This window comes from Lepidochelys kempii, chromosome 12, assembly GCF_965140285.1.
Source record: "Lepidochelys kempii isolate rLepKem1 chromosome 12, rLepKem1.hap1, whole genome shotgun sequence".
NCBI lineage: Eukaryota > Metazoa > Chordata > Testudines > Cheloniidae > Lepidochelys > Lepidochelys kempii.
The window spans coordinates 2,912,190-2,937,402 of record NC_136391.1 but is presented as its reverse complement, the minus strand read 5'-3'; the positions used below and the strand labels follow the sequence as shown (position 1 = coordinate 2,937,402).

The window sequence follows — 25,213 nt, the reverse complement described above, 5'->3', positions numbered from 1 at the left end:
GCTCCGGGGAGGGCGGTACCGGTGCGGGCGGGGCGCTGGTGCGGGCGGGGCGCTGGCGCGGTTCCCCTGCTCCGGGGAGGGCGGTGCCAGCGCTGGCGCGGGTGGGGGCTGACGCGGTTCCCCTGCTCCGGGGTGGGCGGTACCGGCGCGGGTGGGGGCTGACGCGGTTTCCCTGCTCCGGGGTAGGCGGTACCGGTGCTGGTGCGGGCGGGGCGCTGGCGCGGTTCCCCTGCTCCGGGGAGGGCGGTACCGGTGCGGGCGGGGCGCTGGCGCGGTTCCCCTGCTCCGGGGAGGGCGGTGCCGGCGCTGGCGCGGGCTGATGCAGTTCCCCTGCTCCGGGGTGGGCGGTACCGGCGCGGGTGGGGGCTGACGCGGTTCCCCTACTCTAGGGTGGGCGGTACCGGCGCTGGTGCGGGCGGGGCGCTGGTGCAGTTCCCCTGCTCTGAGTCGTTAGTCGCCAGTGCAGCAGACGGCACCAGACTGTCTCTAGCGCCTGTCCCTGCCAGCTCACTTGCAGGCCGATGGAGCAGGGCAAGACTGAGCCAGGCTGTGCGCGGTGGCTTTGTGATCCCTGCCCAAGGTGCAGTGGGGCCCGGCTGAGCTGCTCCTGCGGGCTGCCAGCCCCTGCGGGCTGCCAGCCCCTGCCTGTGTGCTCAGGCCTCTTCCCTGGCTCGTTCTCCTCTGCCCGTGGATCACGCAGTGCGGCTGGGATATGGCCCCCCAAGAGCGCGCTCTTCCCTGCCAAACCCAGCTCTCCCAGTGGTGCCGGGCACCTGCCTTCCTGTCCCTCTGGTCTTTGCGTGAGCCAGGCAGGTGGGAGTGAAAGCCCGGCCCCCAGGGCACAAGTGTGGCTCGTCCCTTCCCAGAGGGACTAGCCCAGCCCAGAACTGAGGACTCCCCCAGCTGTGCTGCAGCTGTTCTCACACCCCCTCCCTGCAGTGCTGCTGGCCCAGAACCTGAACTCAGACGACCAGGACGTGGTGCTGAAGGCGCTGAAGCGAGTGCCCGAGAGCCGGCTCAAGAAGGACGGGCTGAAGGCCATGAGCTCGCTGCTCATTGAGGGCAACAGCAAAGTTGTCAGCGCCGTGTCTGCCCAGCTGCGCAGCCTCGCCGAGAACCCCCGCTTCCGGGAACGGGTGAGCGCCCCAGGGCCCTCGCACCCCTGGCTGGGAATGGGGCTCAAGGGGAGGGAGGATGGGGGGGTACCAGCTGCTCTCAGAGGCTCTTCCCAGCCCTGGGGTGCTGATGTCTGTGTCCCCCAGGCCCTGGTGTGGTACTTGGAGCAGCTGGAAGATGAAGAGGCGCAGATGCGAATCGCCAGCTGCGCAGCGCTGGGGTGTCTCAAGGTAAGTGCAGCCCCCGCACCTTGTCTGCATGGGGGTTGATAGCAATGAGCAGCTGCCAAGGCCATGCCCCTCTCGCCGCTGGGCCACTGTGTCCATGGGGGATGACATGGGGCCCAGGCCAATGCAGCAGAGGGGAAATTGCCCAGATCCCCCCTGTACCCTGCTGCCGGTGGGCTGGGCCCAGATTTCAGCTCCTCCTGCCCAGGGACCTCAGTGGCCTCCCCTCCTAGGCACAATGGCAGCAACCTCCCGCTTGTGCTGGAGTCTAGGGAGCCGGGGCAAGGGCTGAGTTCATCCTGTGTGGGTGGCTGTGTAGGGGAGGGGAACCAGGGAGGGAGGCAGTGGAGCCCCAGCGAGACTGATGGACACAGGCTGCAGCAAGGAGGTGGCCTATCCCCAGCCCGGAGCAGAGGAGAAGCCATGAGATGTGCCCGCGCAGGGGAGGAGCCAGGAGGCAGCTCCACCCACCACCTCTGCTGGTCGCCTCGGCAGCACTAAGGGAGGATGGGAGGCGGGGGGCACAGCTGGCCTAGAGCAGCCCATGGGGGACGCTGTCCTGGCCGACTGCCTGCAGGGGCGAGCGTGGAGCAGCGGGACTGATCCCTGTGTCCCTTGCTCTGCCAGAACTGAGACAGGACCACAGGGACCTTGTTCCCACCCTCTACCCATCTTCCTGGCCTCTGCCCTGTCTGTGCTGCCCCTCCCCCAGGGCTCCCCCCCGGGGTTGAGCGTGCAGCCAGGGCATGGAGGATGGGCACATGCTCAGCGCTGTGTTGGCCTCTCCCGGCAGGCCAAAGAAAGCATCGAGCAGCTGGTGTATCTGTGCCAAACGGATAAGGAGGACGTGCGGGAGGCAGCCAAGCAGAGCCTGATGCTGTGCGGTGAGTGCCCTGCTGCACACCCAGGGCCTGGAGCGGTTCCTCTAGGTGGCACCAAAACCAGACTCTGCTCGCACCCCCTTGGCACCGTCCCAGTGGGAGACAGGACCTCCCAGTGCCACAGAGCTGGTCCTGGAGCTAGGCTCCCTGGTCCTGTCCATGCTAGACCCTGGCTGCAGACGAGGGCCCAGTGGACCAGCTGGACATGTCATAGGCCTTGGGTCCATGCCTAGCTCCAAGGGCTCAGGCTTGCCATGCTGCCAGGGCTTCCCACCTCGCCTGCTGCTGGCACCACCTGTGGGCCTGGCTGGGGCGAGAGCAGATGCAGGCCCCTAGCCCAACAGCATGCTCCCCTAGCTAATGTCGGCAGGTGCTCTGAATATGTGAGGCGCTAAGTGTCATTGTTATTTATGATCATTTATTAGATGGCACTGAGAGAACCATCTGATTCGCTAACTAGGCTTCTGGGTCGTGACAGCAGCTGCACAGGTTGGGACGTGTTGGCCAGAGTCGTTTCCGCTCCCCCCCTCCTGCTGCTTTGCTCATGAGTGTCTCTTGTTTTGGACCCTGTCGGCCATGTCCTTTTAACCTGTGTGTCTTTGCTGTGTGTGGAACCCCAGTTCTGTGGCCCGCCCTGAATTTGTCGGCACAGTGTACAAAACCTCAGCCCTGCTGGTGTGGGCATGTGTGCTGCCCCCTAATGGCTGCAGCCTGCACAGGCTCTGCCAGCTCAGGGCAGCTCCCCCTTAGCAGAGAGGGGCTGGAGCGAGCGCCCTGGGCTCCATCTGCATGCCCACATGGGCGTCATTCAGAGGGCAGCTAACTAACAGGATTTTTTATTATTACAATTTACATTGAATAGAAAAGTCCTTGAGAAGCCTGAAGCCAGCCTTGTGCATCAGCCCAGAGTGCTCAGGAAGATGCAGGCTGAGCAGGGGGAGCCAAGAACCCTCTGCTCTCCTGACTGCCACACTGGGGCTCCAGCTCAGCTGGGCCAAGGCCTGTGTGTGGAGGAGACTGGGCGGTTTAGAGGGACCTGGGAAGGGAGCCTACTGAGCGGCTGGGGTGACTGACCTGGCGTGTGATTGCAGGGGAAGACGGTAAATCGGCTCACCGGCGGCTGGAGGAGACTCTGAACTGCTTACCGAGGATCTTCGCGCCAGGCAGCATGGCCAGCACAGCTTTCTGAGACACGCTGGCACTAACCTACTTGTGATCCCTTTGGGGTGAAGGCACCAGGGAGCTGCTGGAGGCTCACACAGCCTGGGCCCAGCTCCCATCCCTTGGGAACATGCAGCAGTATTAGTATTTCCCTGCCAGCCCGACACACCCCACTCACTGCCTTACGGAGCACAGCTTTCCCTCCCGGCGCTGTGCCAGAGGGGCTGCTCGGCACACCACCATGGAGAACCGGGGCTTTGGACACTCCCCTCCCCTCCAACTTGCTTTTCTGTTTCAACTTGCTAGGTGGGGCCAGAGCTTGTGCACCCCTGCTGAAGACTGGGTTGGCACATGAAGTCTGCATTGGGACTCCTTCCAGTAGCTCACAGGCAGCTCAGACTTCCCCAGATGGACATGCACTTTGAGGCAATGTTGTTTCTTTCTGGGAGCTCCCTTGCTGTGGGCACCATCCTCCTTCAGCGCCTGGAGCCTCCGGGACTCAAATAAAACGAGACATAGATATTAATATATTCTGCTGGCTTATCTTCTTTTCAGCTCCAAGTGTCTCCTGCCTCCCCCTCCCTGCATTGGCCGCAGGGACCCCCCAGCTGAGCCTTCCCCTGGTGTTAGTCATCATTTTTAAAGCAGGGTGGGGGACAGGAGCAACAGAGAGAAGGGACAGATGGACAGAAGCTGCCACCTTTTTGATTTATTTTATTTTGTATTTACCAAGTTTTGCAGAAAAGCAAAAGGAAAAAAATCTTTTCTATAAAATCTCTATAAATCTATATATAATGTAATTACAGAGAATGGCTAATTTTGATTTTAAACCAGAAATAAAAATAAACCTTTAATGAGCAAAGATGTCGCTTTGTCAGAGTTTTGCCCGGGGCAGAAGTAGAGGCTAGTAGTTAAAGCAAGAGGCTCAGAGTTCGGCAGCATGGTATTGGGAGCAGAGCAGGGATTAGTGGCCTGGAAAAGTGCTATGCTTCTGCTTGCCCACTTCTAAAATAGGGATGCCAGTCTTCCTCGAGATTAGCTTGTTAGAGCACTTTAGGATCCTCATTCCTAGAAATGTGAAGTGGTTGGTCCCTCCCCGTTTGGAGATACCCCTCAGCACCCTGCTGGCTGTGGGGCAGCTGAAGGAGAGATGCTTTGGAGGGGGGCAGATAGCAAGTGTATTTTTTCCACCATGCAGCATGGTAGAAATGATTCAACAAGTGAACACCACAGCACAAGGACCCCTCTCCCTTCAGGCAGCCAGCAGGATGCTAATACTGGGCCTGATCAATGTACCTCATATTTACTTACAATACAATGCAGGCAGCAGCCCAGCAGAGCTGGCTGCAAAGATTGTGCAGTGCTTTGGCTGGTTTTCCTTTTGCAGCCAGCTCCTTGTGTGAAGAGCCTGCTCAGAGGGGAAACCACTGCTTCTAGGCCCTGTGTGAAGCCCAGCACGGAACATGGACTGTGAGGGCGGGATAGGCCTGACCTGTAGTGTTGGGTGGCACAGCATGGAAAAGTTACATTTTTTGAATGTAAACACCCCCCGTGAGCCCGCATCCCACTCTCTGCCTGTCAGTGACTGTCGGACCGTTCCGTATGTGCCACTGCACAGAGGAGTGTGTGTGAAGAGCCTGTGAACACTGTGCGGTGGGTGGCCCATGCTGTCCTGTTGGGAGGCAGGGAGCAGAAGCAAATCATGGGACTGTCATATCCTCCCTCCCCTGCAGCCCTGTGATCAAGCAGAAACACCAGCGCAGCAGGCTTTTTGTGGAGGGGCACAGATCCTGGGCTTTCCTGGGGCAGCTGCTGCAGCCAGCCAAAGCCTCCCTTGAGAAAGGGGGCCAGATGCACCATTAGCTTCTGCAGTGTACCAGCCAGATGGGAGCTGGAAGCTGCACAAGCTGCCTGTCTGAGCTCAGCAGGCTTGTGAAATCTTTGGGGAGATCAGGCCCAAGGACAGGGCTGGGCAGGAGGAGATGGGGTGAGGCAGCAGCTCCCAAGAGTGTTTCCCCACATCCAGCGGGAGCCATGTAACACCCACTGCGTGGGGGGAGGGAGACTTGAGCCCCTCTATTTCAGATTGCTGGCATTTGTACTGCAGCTCAACTTTATCTAGTCTACATTTTGAACCTGTCCCGCTGAACAGACTTTTAATGAAACCTCCTGTTTCCATAACGGTTTTCAGTTCCAATGACCAGTTATTCTGAAGCAGATGTTCCCCCAAAGTGTTTGCAGCTCTGACATGGCTGGGCAAAGACCTGAAAGGGGAACTGACTGCAGCGACCATCATGCCTGAGCTGTGGGAAATGCAGCAAGGACCCAGAGCATCAATAGCAAGGAGCCAAGTGGAATTTGAAACCGCGTTTTCATGCAGTGCAAGGTTTGCTTTAGGCCATTTGGCCTTAAGTTGATGCCAGGTCATTAAAAAGAGGCCTCAGATGATTATTTTTTAAACAGGAAACAGAGATTTTCTCCTTCAATGAACCCCACAAAAACTGGAAGAAATTTGCATAAGCTTAAAACCGAAACAGTCACTAGCTGGCAGATTGGGTACAGAAATCTTCATCCAAAAGGTGACTGGGCAAGCTGAACAGATGGACAGTTTTACTGCAGTGCTGCTGCCAGACTGACGGTGGATTGCTAAAGGGCGCTGGTTTATGCACAGGAAACAAGAAGCTGCCCTTTGGTAATGGGATGCAAAAACCTTTGCTCTCTCCTATGTCTGTAAGTAGCAGACAGATGCTGCTGGGTCAGTGCTCACTCGGTGGGAGCCAGGCAGTAGCATGCCAATCTTCCCGCCAACATAGCCGGTGATACATGTGGCATCTCAGAGGCATCCATTACTCACCGCTCTTGCCAGAAGCGGCCAGACCTTATCAACTGCCCAAGAGGGACTTGTGAAGTATCCTTGTCCTGCTGCTCAGTACCGAGCTAATGAAGACATGTAAATAAAGAAGAGATGGGATTCTCTGACTGAGATTTCCCCTTTCAAGCTCCTGCAGCTCCCCATGTGAGTCACTACTGAAATTTTTTTGAGCCTCTCTAACTTCCCCAGAGCCCTAAATAATGGGGGGGGGGGCTCCTTTTACTTGTTCCCCCTATCTATAGGGCAACACCATTATAATCTATAGGGCAACACCACTGCTCTACTTTGCCAGTGCCCTGTGATAGGAATGTACAGTGGTACCCTTGGGTTAATCACAGGCGATGGAACTGGAGGCCAGCACTCCCTCCAGTGTAAGATTTCTCTGTCCCCTAAAGCAGTTTTGCATTTGGGGCAGCAAGCTCCATTCATGAATGGGAAAGGCTCTATTACCAGTACACAGTGAAGCTGCTCCCCTTTCATCCTTTGCCCTTCAGACTTCACATTTCTGTCACACCACCTGGTCTCCCTTGGGCGGCACAAAGGGAGGAATTCAGATCCCCCCCAATTCCTGCAACTTCCTTTGGACCCCTGGAAAATGTTCTGTTAAACCAAGTCACTTCTCTCTGAATACTGCATTCCCACCCCTGCTCCCAGCAACCCCTGAGATTGCTGAAACTGGGAGAAATCCAAGAAAAAATACTTTGTGCCTATCTCCTTCATTACTTGCCTTGTATAACTCCACTCTGCAATACCAACTTCAGGTCTTAACCACTTGTGCAGCAGCGCACAGATGACATTTGCCTAGGGGGAAGAAAGAGGCCCAAGTTAGTTCTGTATTGTAGTGTGATAGGGAGGAATGCAATGCGTGTACTGGTACTGTACACTCTGGAAGCGTTTAGGTCTTATTGCTAGTGGAACTTCACTGCTTTCACAAAGATCTGTGGCAGAATTTCACTGGGTTATTTTAGAGCTGTATGTAGGGGTTAAGACCACATCAAAAGCTCTTTCGGGGCAGGGACTCTTTTTTTTTCTGTTTGTGCAGGGTCTGGACCATACTGGGGCTCCTAGGTGCTATGATAATCTGAATCATTAAACAGACCCTCTTATCCTTCAGTAATATGTACATTTGCATATGAAAGAGTAATTTAAAACTCTTATAGAAGGTCAAAAAACAATGTTTCTATTTTGTACTAAAAAGAACACTTAGTATGTTCTGACAAGTGAACCCATTTGTAGTGAAAAAGGTCAACCTGTGAAAAACAGAATGCGTAGCACAGGAATAAAAAGCATACGTCCCATGTCATCATGAGCTATTGTGCTATAATTGCATATTGTGATTCATTTGATTCCTTATTTTGTTTTAAGATTTGCTTTAGAAGCAAAATCCAACACTCTAATTTGAAGATGGCACAAACTACAAAAACAACCCAAGAGGGACAGAAGTGGTGTTACTGGGGATCATAGTGCCACTCACTGAAATTTGGCCTGTCTGCCATCATTCCTCCACCCACTGCCCATCATGACCGAGGGGTGGATGGGCCAAACTTGAGCAGCAGAGATCCTGTGCACCAGGTCACAATGCCAAGACCAGGGAACAGAGCCCAGCAGCTGCCACTGTAGGGTGGGCTCGTTCTGCAATCTCCCCACCCCACAGGGAGCAAGATCTGACCCCACATCCAACCCAGGGCCTCCCACAATAAAAAGATTAAACGAAACATTGTTTTAAAAGTCACTGGGCTCTATGAATATTCAAGATAATCTCACTATCTAAATGGATTTTAGAGCATTTTGAAAATTAAAAAACTCAGTGGGGGTGAGGGGCTGTCTATCAAGAAATCCTTGACTGAATGCCTCCAAATTTACACCACTAATTCTACCTCTGGCAACCGCCGTTAAAATTATACCAGGATTTCCTGTTCAACAGAAGTGAAAAGAGTCTACAAAAAATCTATTTTAGGTTAGAGTATCACCATAAAATATTTTCTGTAGGTTTCTGCACTGCTTGGTTTTTCTGTAAGTTTGTTGAAGGGGAAGTTTAATTTGAGATTAGCAGACTGGTTTTAAAAGGGCTACATGGCTCAAACTTGTCTAATGTCTAGTACTTCCTTTGGACCCCTTTCTCAGATAAACTGCTGCACTTTGAGAGGAAATGAATCGTAGTGCTCACTTTCATTTGTCTAGCTTGGATGAATGATTGTAGAAAGTGTTTATTTTTCAAGACAAACCTAAATTACTGTTTTGACTGATGCCTGTATCCTGGCACCTCTTTAGTTAATGACAGCCTTGACCCAGACCTTAGAATAGGGAGTTTCCTGATTCTCATTAGTGTCAGCATGATCAAAAGAGTTAGAGCGTCGCAGCTACTTACTTGTCTTTGACCACATATGATCCTACTGTTCAGGAAATGGAAGGGGAGTATGCATCATGATCATATTAGTGCAGTGCCTCTGCTTACGAGAGTCTGGCCTGGTCCGCCCTAGAAAATTACGTCTCCACTCTAGCGTTTTAAGTGTAGACAAGGCCTCTTTCATTTCCCCTTTATTGAATTAAGGCTGTTTTCCTCAACAATACTTTCAAGTAGAATTGGAGTATGCATGTGTATTATAGAGCACTTTGAAATGATGGCTCTTAAATAGTGCTCTGAGAGCACAACTTTCAGAAGGAGCCCCTATGGAGTGCAACTAATGTGCACAAGACAGTCTCTGAAACCTGCCCAGGAGAGGACTCCAAATGACACTACATGGGTTCAGAGTAGCAGCTGTGACAGTCTGTATCCGCAAAAAGAAAAGGAGTACTTGTGGCACCTTAGAGACTAACACATTTATTTGAGCATCAGCTTTCGTGAGCTTTTTTGCATCCGATGAAGTGAGCTGTAGCTCACAAAAGCTCATGCTCAAATAAATGTGTTAGTCTCTAAGGTGCCACAAGTCCTCCTTTTCTTTTTACATGGGTTCAGTGGCCACAGCATGTCGCCTTGAGCAACCCAGTTACTCATACCTGAATAAGGGTATGTCTACACTACGAAATTACTCCGATTTTACAGAAGTCGATTTTTGGGAACAGATTGCATAAAGTCGATTCCACACTAAGCACATTAATTCGGTGGTGTGCGTCTACAGTACCGTGGCAAGAGTCGACATTCCGAGTGGTGCATCGTGGGTAGCTATCCCACAGTTCCCGCAGTCCCTGCTGCCCATTGGAATTCTGGGCTCAGCTCCCAGTGCCTGGTGGGGCCAAAAATTTGTCATGGGTGGTTATGGGTAAAAGTCATCAGTCAACCCTCCCTCCGTGAAAGCAACAGCAGACAATCGTTTCGCACCCTTTTCCCTGGACTGCCCGTGCAGACGCCATAGCACGGCAAGGATGGAGCCCGCTCAGCTCACCGCAGCAGTTATGACCATTGTAAACACCTTGCACATTATGGTGCAGTTTATGCAGAACCAGAACCTGAAAAACAAGGCGAGGAGGCGACGGCAGCGCGGTGACAAGAGTGACGAGGACATGGACACAGATTTCTCTAAAACCACGGTCCCCGGCAATTTGGAGATCATGGTGTTAATGGGGCAGGCTCATGCCGTGGAATGCCGATTTTGGGCCAGGGAAACAAGCACAGATTGGTGGGGCCACATAGTGTTGCAGGTTTGGGATGATTCCCAGTGGCTCCGAAACTTTCGCATGTGTAAGGGCACTTTCATGGAACTTTGTGACTTGCTTTCCCCTGCCCTGAAGCACAATAATACCAAGATCAGAGCAGCCCTCACAGTTGAGAAGCGAGTGGCAATAGCCCTGTGGAAGCCAGACACCTACTGGTCAGGCGGTAATCAATTTGGAGTGGGCAAATCTACTGTGGGGGTTGCTGTGATGCAAGTAGCCAACGCAATCATTGAGCTGCTACTATCAAAGGTAGTGACTCTGGGAAATGTGCAGGTCATACTAGATGGCTTTGCTGCAATGGGATTCCCTCACTGTCGTGGGGCTATAGACGGAACACATATCCCTATCTTGGGACCGGACCACCAGGGCAGCCAGTACATAAACTGCAAGGGGTACTTCTCAATGGTGCTGTAAGCACTGGTGGATCACAACGGACGTTTCATCAACATCGACGTGGAATGGCTGGGAAAGGTTCATGACGCTCGCGTCTTCAGGAACTCTGGTCCGTTTAAACGGCTGCAGGGAGGGATTTACTTCCCAGACCAGAAAATAACTGTTGGGGATGTGTCCTACCATGGAGGACGGAATAAGGCTGCTCTCCCCAGAAACCTTCTGCAAAGGCTTTTAGAGTACCTCCAGGAGAGCTTCATGGAGATGTCCCTGGAGGATTTCCGCTCCATCCCCAGACACATTAACAGACTTTTCCAGTGGCTGTACTGGCCACGAATGCATCCCAAGTCCTCAGGGCAAATTAATCATTAAAAAATGCTTGTTTTAAAACCTGTATTATATTTAAAAAGGTACACTCACCAGAGGTCCCTTCTCCAGCTTGGTTGGGTTGGTAGGGTATTTCAGTCAGGGTGATAAAAAGATCCTGGTTGTCGGGAAGGGCGGTGTGCTGTGTGCACTCCTCAAACTCGTCCTCCTCCTCCTCCTCTTCTTTCCTGTTTGCAAAATCCTCAGGCATGGCGGAGAATACCCTATCATCAGAGTCCACGGACGGGGGGGGGGGGGCGTTGTGGTGGTGGCCCCCCTAGAATTGCATGCAGCTCAGCGTAGAAGCAGCATGTCTGGGGCTCTGTCCCGGAGCGTCCGTTTGATTCTTTGGTTTTCTGGTACGCTTGTCTGAGCTCCTTAAGTTTCACGCGGCACTGTGTTGCGTCCCTGCTGTAGCCTCTGTCCCTCACGGCCTCAGAGATTTTTTTAAATGTTTTGGCATTTTGTCTTTTGGAACGTGGTTCTGATAGCACGGATTCCTCTCCCCATACAGCGATCAGATCCAGTACCTCCCGTTCGGTCCATGCTGGAGCTCTTTGTCAATTCTGGGACTGCACGGTCACCTGTGCTGATGAGCTCGCCTGGCCAAACAGGAAATGAGATTCAAAAGTTCCCCGGGGCTTTTCCTGTGCACCTGGCCAGTGCATCTGAGTTCAGAATGCTGTCCAGAGCGGTCACAATGGTGCACTGTGGGGTAGCTCCCGGAAGCCAATACCGTCGAATTGCGTCCACACTAACCCTAATACGAAACGGTGATGTCGATTTCAGCGCTAATCCCCTCATCGGGGAGGAGTACAGAAATCGATTTTAAGAGCCCTTTATGATGACAAAAATGGCTTCATTGTGTGGACAGGTGCAGAGTTACTTTGATTTAATGCTGCTAAATTCGACATAAACTCATCGTGTACCCCAGGCCTAACTGCAGGCAACTTGACTTGCAACAGAGGGGTCCAGCTCTGCTACAGATGCACATGCATCTTCCTTTTGGCTTGAGCCATACTAGAGATCCAAATTTAACCCTTTTCAAACACTGCTTCCCCAAAGGGGCAGTAGCGCTGGTGATAGCAGTTTGGGGAGAATCAGAGCATAGGATGAGCCCCAGATGTGAATCCCCCCAGCCCCCAAAAAGCTATAAAGAACCGTAAAATGTAGATGTCAAGTGATTTTTTTTATGGGGGGGGGAGAGAAGGCAGCTGTAGGAGGCACAGCAATTCTCAAGACGAGTGTGCATGTGGATTTTACAGCACTTAAAATTGGCTGTTAAGCAGTAAACTAGTCTACTACCCCTCTATAATCACTCATTTGTTTCTCATTGGGCTTTCTATAGGGAGACATGCAGTAGTCTCATGTTAGAACAAGCATAACCCACCATTTGGTTTGACCTATTCTTTAAGGGGCAGTGTGGCTAAGCAGATGAGACTTCCAGCAGACACTGTTCCAAGCTTTGTCTGCCAAAAGTGATTTTGTGCAATCTCTCAGCTCCCCCGTTACTTCCAGCTGTAAAGCCAGACATGAGGAGAGGAAACGAATGATACCTGAGGCTTTGCTCAATTTAAAAACAAGACTGTGAAGTACACAGAATTACTACTAGAGTGGAACAGGCAAGATTTGAGCTAAAGGTATCTTGGCTCCTGACCCAGTGCATCCTTTAAGTCAAGAGGTAATTTAATAGGTCCCTCTCCACCAGCCTCCCTCTTGGCCGCTTTCTGTGCCTCTCCACCAGCCACCTGGCTGGCCAATTGCCAAGATGTCTTCAGGGCCCCCCCCTTAACACAGCTCTCAGTGATTTCAGCTGTTTGTGCATCAGCAGTGAGGCTCCTGCACTCTGGGCAGTCTATTGCAATAGAGGTGCTATCCTAAAGTAGGTCTAATACTTAGACCTAGGTACCAGTGATTTCAGCTCTGCAGCAGGTAACAAGACTCTCCATTGAATCTAAATTAGCTCTTTTATTATGCCATAGAGAGAGAAAGGGTGAAATGGTGTCTAGGGCCCTTAAACAGAGGTCCACACCACCAGGTACAAGTATCTATCCCCACCCTCTCTCAACTTATTGGGCTTTGGAACCCATGTCCCCACCTAGGAGTACTGTTCAGCTGAGGGCGAGTCCCTCATCAGGTTATACCAGGTACAGTTCTGCTGCCCTCAGCTCACTCAAGGACAACCAGCCACCGATAGCTCAGTGGTTTGAGCATTGGCCTGCTAATCCCAGGGTTGTGAGTTCAATCCTTGAGGGGGCCATTTAGGGATCTGGGGCAAAAATTGGGGATTGGCCCTGCAGGGGGTTGGACTAGATGACCTCCTGAGGTCCCTTCCAACCCTGATATTCTATGATTCTCACCCTTTATTACTCCTGCCCCAACAACAAGGAGACTGGAGACCCAACACCAGCCACAAGTGATCATTTGGGCAAGCAATCCCATCCTGCTGAGCAAATAGCTGGGTGGGTGTGTCCATGAAAACAAGATCAGCTCCTGAAGTCTTTTTCCACAGCTCATCACTAGATGTCAAGGGAGAGCTCATTCAGACTCTGCTTACACAGATATACATCTAAATCATTGTAATTTATTTATGCAAGGTTTGGGTGTTTGTTTTTTTTTGCAGACTCAATAATAAAAATCATACACAGTTATCTCTATTCTTTACTAGACCTAACAGAATAGAAACACAAATAAGCTGCTTCACACATTCTTGTCTTTTTTATTATTGTTTCTTTTGCTTTTTTGGTAAAAGTGGTTGTCTGTATAACAATTCTGAAGTAAATTTAAAAATGCTTTGACATAATAGAAAATCCAAATAATATGGATGGGAACCTGGGAGGCAGTGACCATGAGATGGTCAAGTTCAGGATCCTGACACAAGGAAGAAAGGAAAGCAGCAGAATACGGACCCTGGACTTCAGAAAAGCAGACTTTGACTCCCTCAGGGAACTGATGGGCAAGATCCCCTGGGAGAATAACATGAGGGGGAAAGGAGTCCAGGAGAGCTGGCTGTATTTTAAAGAATCCTTATTGAGGTTACAGGGACAAACCATCCCGATGTGTAGAAAGAATAGTAAATATGGCAGGCGACCAGCTTGGCTTCACAGTGAAATCCTTGCTGATCTTAAACACAAAAAAGAAGCTTACAAAAACTGGAAGATTGGACAAATGACCAGGGAGGAGTATAAAAATATTGCTCGGGCATGCAGGAGTGAAATCAGGAAGGCCAAATCACACCTGGAGTTGCAGCTAGCAAGAGATGTTAAGAGTAACAAGAAGGGTTTCTTCAGGTATGTTAGCAACAAGAAGAAAGTCAAGGAAAGTGCGGGCCCCTTACTGAATGAGGGAGGCAACCTACTGACAGAGGATGTGGAAAACGCTAATGTACTCAATGCTTTTTCTGCCTCTGTGTTCACAAACAAGGTCAGCTCCCAGACTACTGCACTGGGCAGCACAGCATGGGGAGGAGGTGACCAGCCCTCTGTGAAGAAAGAAGTGGTTAGGGACTATTTAGAAAAGCTGGACGTGCACAAGTCCATGGGGCCGGACAAGTTGCATCCGAGAGTGCAAAAGGAGTTGGCGGATGTGATTGCAGAGCCATTGGCCATTATCTTTGAAAACTCATGGCGAGCGAGGGAAGTCCCGGACGACTGGAAAAAGGCTAATGTAGTGCCCATCTTTAAAAAAGGGAAGGAGGAGGATCCGGGGAACTACAGGCCAGTCAGCCTCACCTCAGTCCCTGGAAAAATCATGGAGCAGGTCCTCAAGGAATCAATTCTGAAGCACTTAGAGGAGAGGAAAGTGATCAGGAACAGTCAGCATGGATTCACCAAGGGAAGTCACGCCTGACTAATCTAATTGCCTTCTATGATGAGATAACTGGTTCTGTGGATGAGGGGAAAGCGGTGGACGTGTTGTTCCTTGACTTTAGCAAAGATTTTGACACGGTCTCCCACAGTATTCTTGCCAGCAAGTTCAAGAAGTATGGGCTGGATGAATGGACTATAAGGTGGATAGAAAGTTGGCTAGATTGTCGGGCTCAACGGATAGTGATCAATGGCTCCATATCTAGTTGGCAGCCGCTCTCAAGTGGAGTGCCCCAAGGGTCGGTCCTGGGGCCGGTTTTGTTCAATATCTTCATCAATGATCTGGAGGACGGTGTGGATTGCACCCTCAGCAAGTTTGCAATGACACTAAACTGGGAGGAGAGGTAGATACGCTGGAGGGTAGGGATAGATAGAGGGACCTAGACAAATTGGAGGACTGGGCCAAAACAAATCTGATGAGGTTCAACAAGGACAAGTGCAGAGTCCTGCACTTAGGACGGAAGAATCCAATGCACCACTCCAGACTAGGGACCGAATGGCTCGGCAGCAGTTCTGCAGAAAAGGACCTAAGGGTTACAGTGGACCAGAAGCTGGATATGAGTCACCAGTGTGCCCTTGTTGCCAAGAAGGCCAATGGCATTTTGGGATGTATAAGTAGGGGCATTGCCAGCAGATCGAGGGACGTAATCGTTCCCCTCTATTCGACATTGGTGAGGCCTCATCTGGAGTACTGTGTCCAGTTTTGGGCCCCACACTACAAGAAGGATGTGGAAAAATTCGAAAGAGTCCAGCGGAGGGCAACAAAAATGATGAGGGGACTGGAACACACGACTTATGAGGAGAGGCTGAGGGAACTGGTGATGTTTAGTCTATGGAAGAGAAGAATGAGGGGGGATTTGATAGCTGCTTTCAACTACCTGAAAGGGGGTTCCAAAGAGGATGTCTCTAGACTGTTCTCAGTGGTAGCAGATGACAGAACAAGGAGTAATGGTCTCAAGTTGCAGTGGGGGAGGTTTAGGTTGGATATTAGGAAAAACTTTTACACTAGGAGGGTGGTGAAACACTGGAATGCGTTACCTACGGAGGTGGTGGAATCTCCTTCCTTAGAAGTTTTTAAGGTCAGACTTGACAAAGCCCTGGCTGGGATGATTTAATTGGGCATTGGTCCTGCTTTGAGCAGGGGGTTGGACTAGATGACCTCCTGAGGTCCCTTCCAACCCTGATCTTCTATGATAATGAAAAACAAAACATATCTGGGTGGCTTGGGTCTGGGGAGGGGAGGCACAGCTGCAGCTGGGCCAGGACTCCTCCAGGCAGGTGGGGGGGGGGGGGCACGCAGGACTCGGGGCTTCAGCCAGCCCGGGGCTCCTCCAGCCACGGGGGGGCCACACCTGGGGCTTCTCCAGGCAGGGGGCTTGTGGCTCTAGTTGCAGGGGGTCAAGCATGGGCAGAAGGGTTGGAGTCAGGGGCTAGCTTCCCATGCACTTGCCGCCCACCTCCTCATCCGCCGCCTACCCTCCTGTGTCCCTCCTCGCTCCCCTGCCACAGACAACTCCCTGCCCGCTCTGAGAACTCCCGCTGGCTGGTGGCTCACTGCCCACCTACTCAATCCCCTGCTCGCAGCCAAACTCCCCTGCCCACCTCATCACCCTGCTGTTGGCTCGCTGCTCACCTTCTTATTCCTCTGCCAGGGCCCACTCCTCCCCGTCCCCCTGTTGCTCGCCTCCTCACCCGCACTGTGCACTCGCCACTCACCTCCTCTGCTCGCAGCCAGACCCTCCCCCCACCCTGCTGCTTGTTCGCTGCTCGCCTCCTTACTCCACAGCCAGGGCCCCCCACCACTCGCCTCTTCACCTGCCATTTTCTTCCTCACCCCCCACCCGCTGCTCGTCTCAAGGCTGATTCCCCACTCTGGCACTTCAAGTGCAGAAGGTGGGGGCCCACAAGGATTCTAAATATTAATACTGGCTACTCCAAGCGTGTATTAAACTCCCAAGGTTACAGCTTCTCTTTGACCTTGGATGGGTAGCTGCTGCCACCACCCAAGTGCAGTGGCGGATTAATGATTTTGCCGCCCCTAGGCCCCGAAATAATTGCCACCCCCCTCCCCCCAGCAGCTCCCGGCCCCCCGGCCGCAGCTCACCTTGGCTCCAACTCTGACTCCTCCCCTCAGTGCACCGCCAGGTCCTGCTTCTCCCCGCTCCCTGCCAGGGCTTGTGCACGAAACAGCTTCGCGAAGGAAGGGGAAAGGGGGGAACGCAGCACACTCAGGAGAGGAGCTGGGGCCGGGGCGCAGATTTGGGGAAGGGGACCAATAGGGGTAGGGAGGGGGCGGGGAAGGAGTGGAGTTGGGGTGGGGCTGGGGCTGGAGGGCGCGAACTGGTGCCAGGGGAAGCAGCCTCTGGCTGCTATTATAAATTTGCCGCCCCTGCAAATTTGTCGGCCTAGGCGTTAATACGCCGCTGCCCAAGTGTAAAAAAAAAACCCTACCAAAAATAAAACCCTTAGATCCAGGAAGGCACACTTGGGAATTCCTTCCTGTGGGGAACCCTCAAGCCCCTTCACACACACCCCCGCGGTCCAGGGAAGAACTGAGAAAGAAACAAAGGAAATTTGCTGTTGCCCCCAGCTAATTAAACAATATATGCACAAACCTCATTGGACACCAAAAATCCAATCCTGTTCTTAAAAAAGGTAAATTTTATTAAAAACAAAAAGAAATAAAATATAACTAGAACTTAGACTTTTTGCTCAATCTTTAAAAAAAAAAGAATTACAAAAAGTAAACATCAAGATTGCTCTCTTGAGGTTCAGCTTAAAGGTTACAAGCAAAATAAAAGGATCTGGGGTTAGCACAGAGGAGTCCACAAGCCAATAAGAAATAAAAGAAATAGCCCTAATCGCATCTTCCTAGACATTCCCTGATTTACTTACATATCTGGGGTTTCAAATTAGTAGGTTTGAGGTATGAATTGATGCTTTTTCATACCTGGTTTAAAAGCTGCTTACAGCATTACTCCTGCCCTGTTCCCCTCTACCCCGGAGAACAACAACAGATACAAAGGGGAAGTTTTTTCCCCCCATTTTAAAAAGTTCTAGCCTTCCTATTGGCTCTTTTGGTCAGATGCCTATTCCCTTTCCTTTACCTGGGGGGACTTTTTTAACCCTTTACAGGTAAAGCAAGCAGAGAACAGCCACCAAGAAGGACTTTATAGCTAACTGTCTGGGTGTCCATAAAACGGAGCACTCCCCCCCCCCCCCCCCGTCATTTATCACCCCCCTGTTCACCTCCTCACACACCTCTGCTTGCCTCCTCACTCCCCCACTCACAGCCAGTCCCCCCCGCCCGCCTCCTCACCCTGCTGCTGGCTCATTGCTCGCTTCCTTACTCCTCCGCCAGGCACCCCCACCCTCTGCTCACCTCTCGCCCCCCCACCCCCAAGCCCGCTGCTTGCCTCCTCACCTTTCTCCTTAAGCATTATGTCCCCCACAGGTGTTTCCAGAAAGGCAATGCATGCAGGAGCAACAGGGAAGAAGGGGTGGGGCTGATGCTCCCCCTCCCCCCACTGTGCAGGAAATTGCCATGGCTGCAGGGAAACCACCTAGAACGGTGCCTTGGAGTACTTTCCATTGCTAACTTGTTTGCTAAAGCATGTTATAATTTCAACTCTAGAGAAGTTTTAAGTTGCTGTCAAAGGCAAAATCCTACCCTAGTCTTAACTATGTGTACACATGGCCTGGTGGACTGATCAAGGGATTTAGAAATCATAGAATCATAGAATATCAGGGTTGGAAGGGACCCCAGAAGGTCATCTAGTCCAACCCCCTGCTCAAAGAATTCTGAGTTCTATCTACTCCCCGCTCTACTGCTAATTTGAAGAATGTCTTTAGGCAAATCCTACACAGCTAAGTTTTCAAAAAGCAACCTCTGCCTTTGGGCAGCTTGATGACACCGTACGCCTGAGGTGGCAAGTACCCAGTTACAGTTGACTTCAAAAACAGCTGCCAGTGCTCAGCCACTCTGAAAAGCAGACCTAAGTATCCTTCAATTAGGCACCCCAAATTAGCATTTTAGTCATAACCCCTCCATCTCTGCTTCTCCATCTGTGAAATGTAGACATGTACCTCCCTGAAGGAAGTGGTAAGAAGATTAGTTAATATCAATACAGCATTTTGAACACAGCATGCCAAGCAGCACGATTATTAGTACAGGGCTGAGGCACTAGATTTTAACTTCCTGGAGATATGGACCCAAATCTGGACTAAAATTGTAGGTGAAATAAATCTGATTTCTTTTCATCATCCCTAGGGAGTGCTTGCATGCTTCAACATGACTGGCATGGAAAGACCCAGGACTGGAATAGCAAAGGGTTGCAGGTTAGGACTGAGAGGCATTGGCACATGTGTGGGAAGACCAGAAGTGGTATAGAAAGTGGGCTGTGGCAAGGCTTTGGGTGCACCGGCTGCTGAGGTACAAGAACAGGACCGGAATAGCAGGGGATGCTTGAGGTGAGACTGAAGTACATCAGCAGGTGCAGTGACTCATGATGGGAATAGTGTTAGGATCTTGGAAGGGAGCATATGCATATATGGCTTGAGAAACTTCCATTCTGAACTGATTTTATGTCTGGAGAAATTCAGGAACAGATGAGTTTAAGGAGCTCAAATGTCATACACCAGAACAACTTCTAAATCCCAAACAATCAGATTCCTGAAATGAAATAAAAGACCTGAGAGAAGCTGTGGCAACTGATTGTCATGGGATTGCTAGGATCAAAGGAAGGCAGCTGAATGGTTAATGTATTAAATGGGACTGGTCACAGCTTCAGTTAATGACTGAGTTGAGTTCTGAACTTAAAGCAGAAATTCACCCTCTACATATGAGACGCTGTCCTCCTTAAAATTAAAAGGACTTACAAGTACTGAATGAGTTTTAGTTTAAAAAATTTTCATCTGTAACTTATAATAGGTCCTTTAAGAAAGGTAGAGAACCCTGTGCCAAAACTTTCTTTTCTCCTAACTGATCTTAACAACATTAGACTCTTCAGACTTCTCAAATAGTTAAAACTCACTGACATTTTATGCCTGGGCTATATTTGAAAGTTTGTTTTGTTTTAGCATTAATGGTCATTTTTTGCCATTATCCCCCATAACAAAGTCTCTCTTTCAGCAGAGGCTGGAGAATATATTCTACTTCAGAGTAACTCATCCAATTGTTGTTGCCCTTCAACAGCTATTTTTGCATGCTACAATTCTATCGGTTATGAGTCAGTGGGCTCTTGGTCTCACGTGTCAAGAGTAACCATTGGTAGACAACTTGGCCTCAGCAATCAATGCTTATTAAAGATTCCATAGTCACATGCTTAGCTACAGCATCAGTGTCTGAAGGGTTCCTCCTGGCACTGGTGTGTTGGTTCCACTATGCAGTGCACTGCTGGGGGAGTTTAGGCCTGAGAAACCCTTAAAGCACAGAGATATTGGGACTCAAGAACTATGTATGCCCTTCACGTAATACCAGTCTCCCTACGTGCTCCATACTGCAAACACACATCTGCTCCCCATCTGCCTACATACGTACACGTTTCTGGACAACCCCATGCCCTCCTCACCCATGAGCATTATCTAGAGTGGGATTTAAAGAAGTGATGTTAGCATGCACACATGTTCTAAGACAGTGGTTCTCAAACTTTTGTACTGGTGACCCCTTTCACAAAGCAATCCTCCGCGTGTGACCCCCACTTATAAATTAAAAACACCTTTTTACATATTTAACACCATTATAAATGCTGGAGGCAAAGCGGGGTTTGGGGTGGAGGCTGACAGCTCACGACCCCCCATATAATAGCACTGTGGCCCCCTGAGGCGTCCCGACCCCCAGTGTGAGAACCCCCGTTCTAAGAAGTCTAGCATCAACCAGGCAATGTCTATTTTTACCATATGCTAAACTGGTTGAATTAAAGCCTACGATGCCCAACCACCTTAATTCTGCCCTGCAGTGACACCATAAGGGGAAGAATGAAAAAATAGTGTCTTTAAAAAATTCCGTTTAATTTGCAGCCACAAACCCTAAAAAGCATTAAAACATGACACCATGCAGGCATGACTGATTTTTTTAAACACTGAACTTTAACTACTGAATTTTCTAGGTTTGTAACACTTCTTTGGTGGATAATTATGCTATCATTGAAGTATTTTTATTAGGGCTGTCGATTAATCACAGTTAATTTTTTTGAGTTAATCAGGTGAGTGAACTGTGATTAAAAAAAAAAATCAATCACGATTAATTGCACAGTTAAATAGAATACCAATTGAAATTTATTAAATATTTTGAAGTTTTTCTACATTTTTCAAATACATTGATTTCTATTACAACAAAGAATACAAAGTGTACAGTGCTCACTTTATATTATTTTTTATTACAAATATTTGCACTGTAAAAATGATAAAAATAGTATTTTTCAATTCACCTCATACAAGTTCTGTAGTGCAATCTCTTTATCATGAAAATGTAACTTACAATTGTAGGTTTGTTTGTTACATAACTGCACTCAAAAACAAAACAATGTAAAACTTTAGAGCCTAAAGTCCACTCAGTCCTACTTGTTTAGCCAATCGCTAAGACAAACAAGTTTGTTTACATTGATGGGAGATACTGCTGCCTGCTTATTTACAAGAACACCTGAAAATGAGAACAGGCATTCGCATGGCATGTTTATAGCCAGCATTGCAAGGTATTTTACGCGCCAGATATGCTAAACATTCATATCCCCTTTATGCTTCGGCCACCATTCCAGAGGACATGCCTCCATGTCGACGACGCTCATTAAAAAAATAATGTGTTAATTAAATTTGTGACTGAACTCCTTGGGGGAGAACTGTGTGTCTCCAGTTCTGTTTTACCTGCATTCTACCATATGTTTCATGTTATAGCAGTCTCGGATGATGACCCAGCACACGTTCATTTTAAGAACACCTTCACAGCAGATTCAACAAAATGCAAAGAAGGTACCAATGTGAGATTTCTACGGATAGATACATCACTCGACCCAAGGTTTAAGAATCTGAAGTGCCTTCCAAAATCTGAGAGGGACGAGGCGTGGAGCATGCTTTCAGAGGTCTTAAAAGAGCAACACTCCAGTGTGGAAACTACAGAACCTGAACCACCAAAAAAGAAAATCAACCTTCTGCTGGTGGCATCTGACTCAGATGATGAAAATGAACATGCGCTGGTCCGCTCTGCTTTGGATCATTATTGAACAGAACCCATCATCAGCATGTACGCATGTCCTCCAGAATGGTGGTTGAAGCATAAAGGGACATATGAATCTTTAGCACATCTGGCACATAAATATCTTGCAATGCTGGCTACAACAGTGCCAAGTGAACTCACCTGCTGTCACTTTCAGGTGACACTGTAAACAAGATGTTGGCCGAATTATCTCCTGCAAAGTTGTTTGTCTGAGCGTTCGGCTGAAGTAGGAGAGAGTGGACTTGTAGGTTCTAAAGCTTTACATTGCATTCAAAAATAAAACAGTTATTTTTTGTACATAATTCTACATTTGTAAGTTCAACTTTCATTGTAAAGAGATTGCACTACAGTACTTGTATTAGGTGAATTGAAATATACTTTTTTTGTTTTTTTACAGTGCAAGTATTTGTAATGAAAAATAAATATAAAGAGAACACTTGTACACTTTGTATTTTGTGTTGTAATCGAAATCAATATATTTGAAAATGTAGAAAACATCCAAAAATATTTAAATAAATGGTATTCTATTATTCTAACAGTGTGATTAATTTTTTTAATTGTGCAATTAATCTAGATTAATTTTTTAATCGCTTGACAGCCTTACTGTTTATCCTTAAATTACTGACATTTTTATTCTCGACTTTAACTCCATCTTAAGCCAATTTTGTCTGATATTGTGATGTGGGCTCACAGAGGTTCTCTTCTCTCACCTGTTCGTTTAGACAGCTGGCAAGAGATTTGGGGCAATGCCCCTGGAAAAGAGAGGAAACGCTGGAAACAGAAAGATCGGTGGCAGTTGGGAAAGACACAAGAAACAGGTGGGACTGGAGCAATTGGAGACAGAAGAAAGGTACAGAAAATGTTGTGAGAGCAGAAGTGAAGGGGGGAGAGAAACAGACTGAGAACCTCACAACTTCCCAGGAAGGTAAGTGACCCACATTTATCTGCTGAACCTTTGTTCAGATCTCGCTAGTTCCGTTGCAGCCCATTCGCTACTGAATGTCAAAGCCACACACGTGGTCTGGAAACTTAGCAGCAAGCTCGGCTGTGAATTTAAGACCTCCAAAGCAGAGCAGATCAAGCACACGTAAGAAGGACGTCACACCATGCCTGCATGCCTCCTCACTGACCGGCGGGGCCCCGCCTCACGGGAAGGGACGCTCGAGCAGCCCAGAACCCCTCGGGGGACGGCGAACGGCTGGCCCCCCTGGGGTGGCCCCCCCTGGGGTGGTCCGGGGGACGACCCGCCTCCGCCGGGGGAGAGCGGCTCCCCACTCCGCTCACGGAGCCCGCGGCAGCCCGCCGGCGAGGGGAATTGCGCTGGGGGCAGGCCCCGGGCGCTGCGGCCGCCAGGCAGCCGAACCCCCCCCGCCCTTTCCGCGCCGCCCCGCCCCTCCCCTCCCCTCCCCTCCTGGCGGGGGCTATCGCCCGGGTCCCTTCGCTGGACGGCGCGTTGGGCGGCCGCAGCACGCGCCGGAGCGGCCCGGGCCCCGCGCCGGAGCCTCCCGCCGAAGCCTGACACCGCAGCGGCTCGCCCCGCCCAGGCGCAGGCCCCGCCCCGCCCAGGCGCAGGCCCCGCCCCGCCCAGGCGCAGGCCCCGCTCTGGGCCGCCCGGAGCCGCTGCGGGGAGCGGCCGGGCGCCGAGCTCGCGGTCCCGCGCGGAGGGCCCAGGGCGCCCGGCAGCGCGTCACGTGGGGCCCCGGCGCCCACCTGGATCACGCCCCCAGGCGCGCGGCGTCCCACCCTCCGGCGACGCGACCGTCCCTCCAACCGCCCGCCCGGCTCCGCCAGGGCGCCCGCATGACGCAGCACGTTACGCCCCTGCGTCGGGCGTGCGAGTCAGTCAGTGACGTTACGGCCACGGCACCGTTTGAAGTTGGCGCGCAGGGCCCCCTCCCAGGGTGCCCCGCGCGCCCACTCACCGCTCCCCCTCCTCTCGCTCAGCTCCGGCGGCCGCGGCAGCCGGGCCCGCGCAGGCGCACCGCATTCGGCCGCCGCCATTTTGTGTCCGAAGCGACTGTGGAGCGATTAAACCGCGAGCTGGGGCTGAGCGCGAGCGGCGGCCGCGGCGGGGCGTGCGGGGCGCGGCGGCTCCGCGGGGCCGGGGCAGCGCGGGGCGGCGGCGGGGCCCGGCGGCGGGCGCGGGCCTGGCGGGGCCAGGCGCAGGTAAGCGGTGGCGGGGGGTTTGCAGTCGCTTTCTCCGGCCTCTAGGTGTCACGATGGGGCTCCGGTTTGGCTGGGGCCCCGCAGCGGCCGCCGCCGGGGAAGCAGGGGGCTTTGTCTCCCTCTATCGTCCCCAGCGCGGCCGGCGCCTGCCTGCGACCGCCGCCATTCCCCACAGCGCGGCGCTGGGCCGGCCGGGCCCGGCCCGTCCCGTCGAGCGCCCCGTCCCCGCCTGGCCCGGACTCCATTTTCCTTCCTTTGTTTCCTCCGCGGAGCCGCTGGCGCTAATCACCCCCGGGCCCGCGGCCCGCTCCCCTCAGCCCGCCCCGGCCCCGGCCCGCGCTGCCGGAGGGCGGCCGGTTCGCCCCCTCCCCGGGGCCCTTCCCGCCGAACCTGCGTTAGCGCCGCCGCCTTGTCCTGGGGCTCGGCCTGCTGCGGGCTCGCCGCTCCCCGCGTCCGGGCCCGCGAAGCGGCTCCGGCCGAGTCCTGCCTGGCGCGGCGGCGGCTGCGTGCCCCGCTCCTGCCGGCCGCCGCCGTGTGCGCTGCGGCGTGAGAGGCGCGGCGAGGCGCAGAGCGGGACTCGAGCTCCCTCTGCAAGGCAGGCTGAGCAGCGCCATGCAGCACTGGGCGCGGGCCCGGCTGGGGGCGCCCGATCGCGCCTGGCCAGCGCCCCCGCCGGCCCGGCCCGGCCCTGCCCCCGCCGGCCGCGGCGGCCCGCCAGCCTCCTGGAGCAGCCGCCTCGCCTCCATAGGTTGGTGCCGGGCTGTGGCCAGGGAGCCGGCCGCCCCTTTCTCCCTCTGCTTTATAGCACGCCCTTCCCGCGGCGGCCACTGGCCCCTGCCTAGCGCGGTGCGCTCTGCGCTAGCGGGTCGGGGCTGCGTGGACAGGACCAGCCTGGGCTACGGGGCTCCCAGAAAGAGCACGATTGCCCCCCTTTTCTGCCATGGCTGTAGCGCAATATTGCCCTCAGCCCGCCACGAGAAGACAGGGTTAGGACATGGCAAAACACCCCGTCTTGCAACGAGCTATCCCGTTAACGAACCTGGGGGCTTTACTCTTTTTCACTCCAATTCTTGAGCATGACCTCTTCTGCAAGCCCTTCACCAGATGCCTCTCATTAATTTCCCCCTTGCAGCCTAGTACTGGTGGGCCCTTTTCCAAAGGAGACTAAGGCTGACACTTACACATGACAGTTTCACATTTTTTGTAAATTTATTGAATTTACTGTTAATTTTAATACCCCTTAATATTGTGTTTTGCCTGCTTCTGTGAGCTGTCCACAATGAAACCTAAATAGTTTATCCAGA

The 25,213-nt window shown here is 51.8% G+C and overlaps 2 protein-coding genes and 1 long non-coding RNA gene across 18 annotated transcripts in view; 2 read left to right on the top strand and 1 right to left on the bottom strand.

Moving 5' to 3' along the window:
* The window catches only part of RIPOR1 (RHO family interacting cell polarization regulator 1), a 118,238-nt gene extending 113,991 nt beyond the window's left edge, over nt 1-4,247 (top strand). For 9 of the 11 annotated variants that reach the window (XM_073307142.2, XM_073307139.2, XM_073307141.2 and 6 more), the window contains 4 exons: nt 940-1,136; nt 1,263-1,346; nt 2,137-2,227; nt 3,316-4,247. In XM_073307142.2, coding sequence (XP_073163243.2) covers nt 940-1,136; nt 1,263-1,346; nt 2,137-2,227; nt 3,316-3,413 — 470 coding nt within the window. In that variant the 3' untranslated portion in view covers nt 3,414-4,247. Of the gene's footprint in view, nt 1-939; nt 1,137-1,262; nt 1,347-1,970; nt 2,116-2,136; nt 2,228-2,649; nt 2,714-3,315 lie in introns of those variants that run through there. The other 2 variants (XM_073307135.2, XM_073307140.2) reach the window with 2 other exon arrangements.
* LOC140896073 (uncharacterized) lies at nt 254-24,664 on the bottom strand. Of its 3 annotated transcripts, none has more exons than XR_012154443.2 (5): nt 16,167-16,183; nt 10,722-16,095; nt 9,380-9,481; nt 6,985-7,058; nt 254-6,322 (listed from the first exon to the last, which is right to left on the bottom strand). It is a non-coding gene; the product is annotated as an uncharacterized LOC140896073 (long non-coding RNA). The 3 variants fall into 3 exon arrangements; XR_012154444.2 differs by lacking the exon at nt 16,167-16,183 and adding an exon at nt 24,300-24,664 and having other exon boundaries at nt 266-6,322; nt 10,722-11,427; XR_012154442.2 differs by having other exon boundaries at nt 265-6,322; nt 10,722-16,614.
* CTCF (CCCTC-binding factor) overlaps nt 23,743-25,213 on the top strand; it is a 58,930-nt gene continuing 57,459 nt past the window's right edge. For 2 of the 4 annotated variants that reach the window (XM_073307145.2, XM_073307144.2), the window contains exon 1: nt 23,743-23,909. The gene's annotated coding sequence lies outside the window, so the exon portion shown is untranslated. The remainder of the gene's footprint in view (nt 23,910-25,213) is intronic. The other 2 variants (XM_073307147.1, XM_073307146.1) reach the window with 1 other exon arrangement.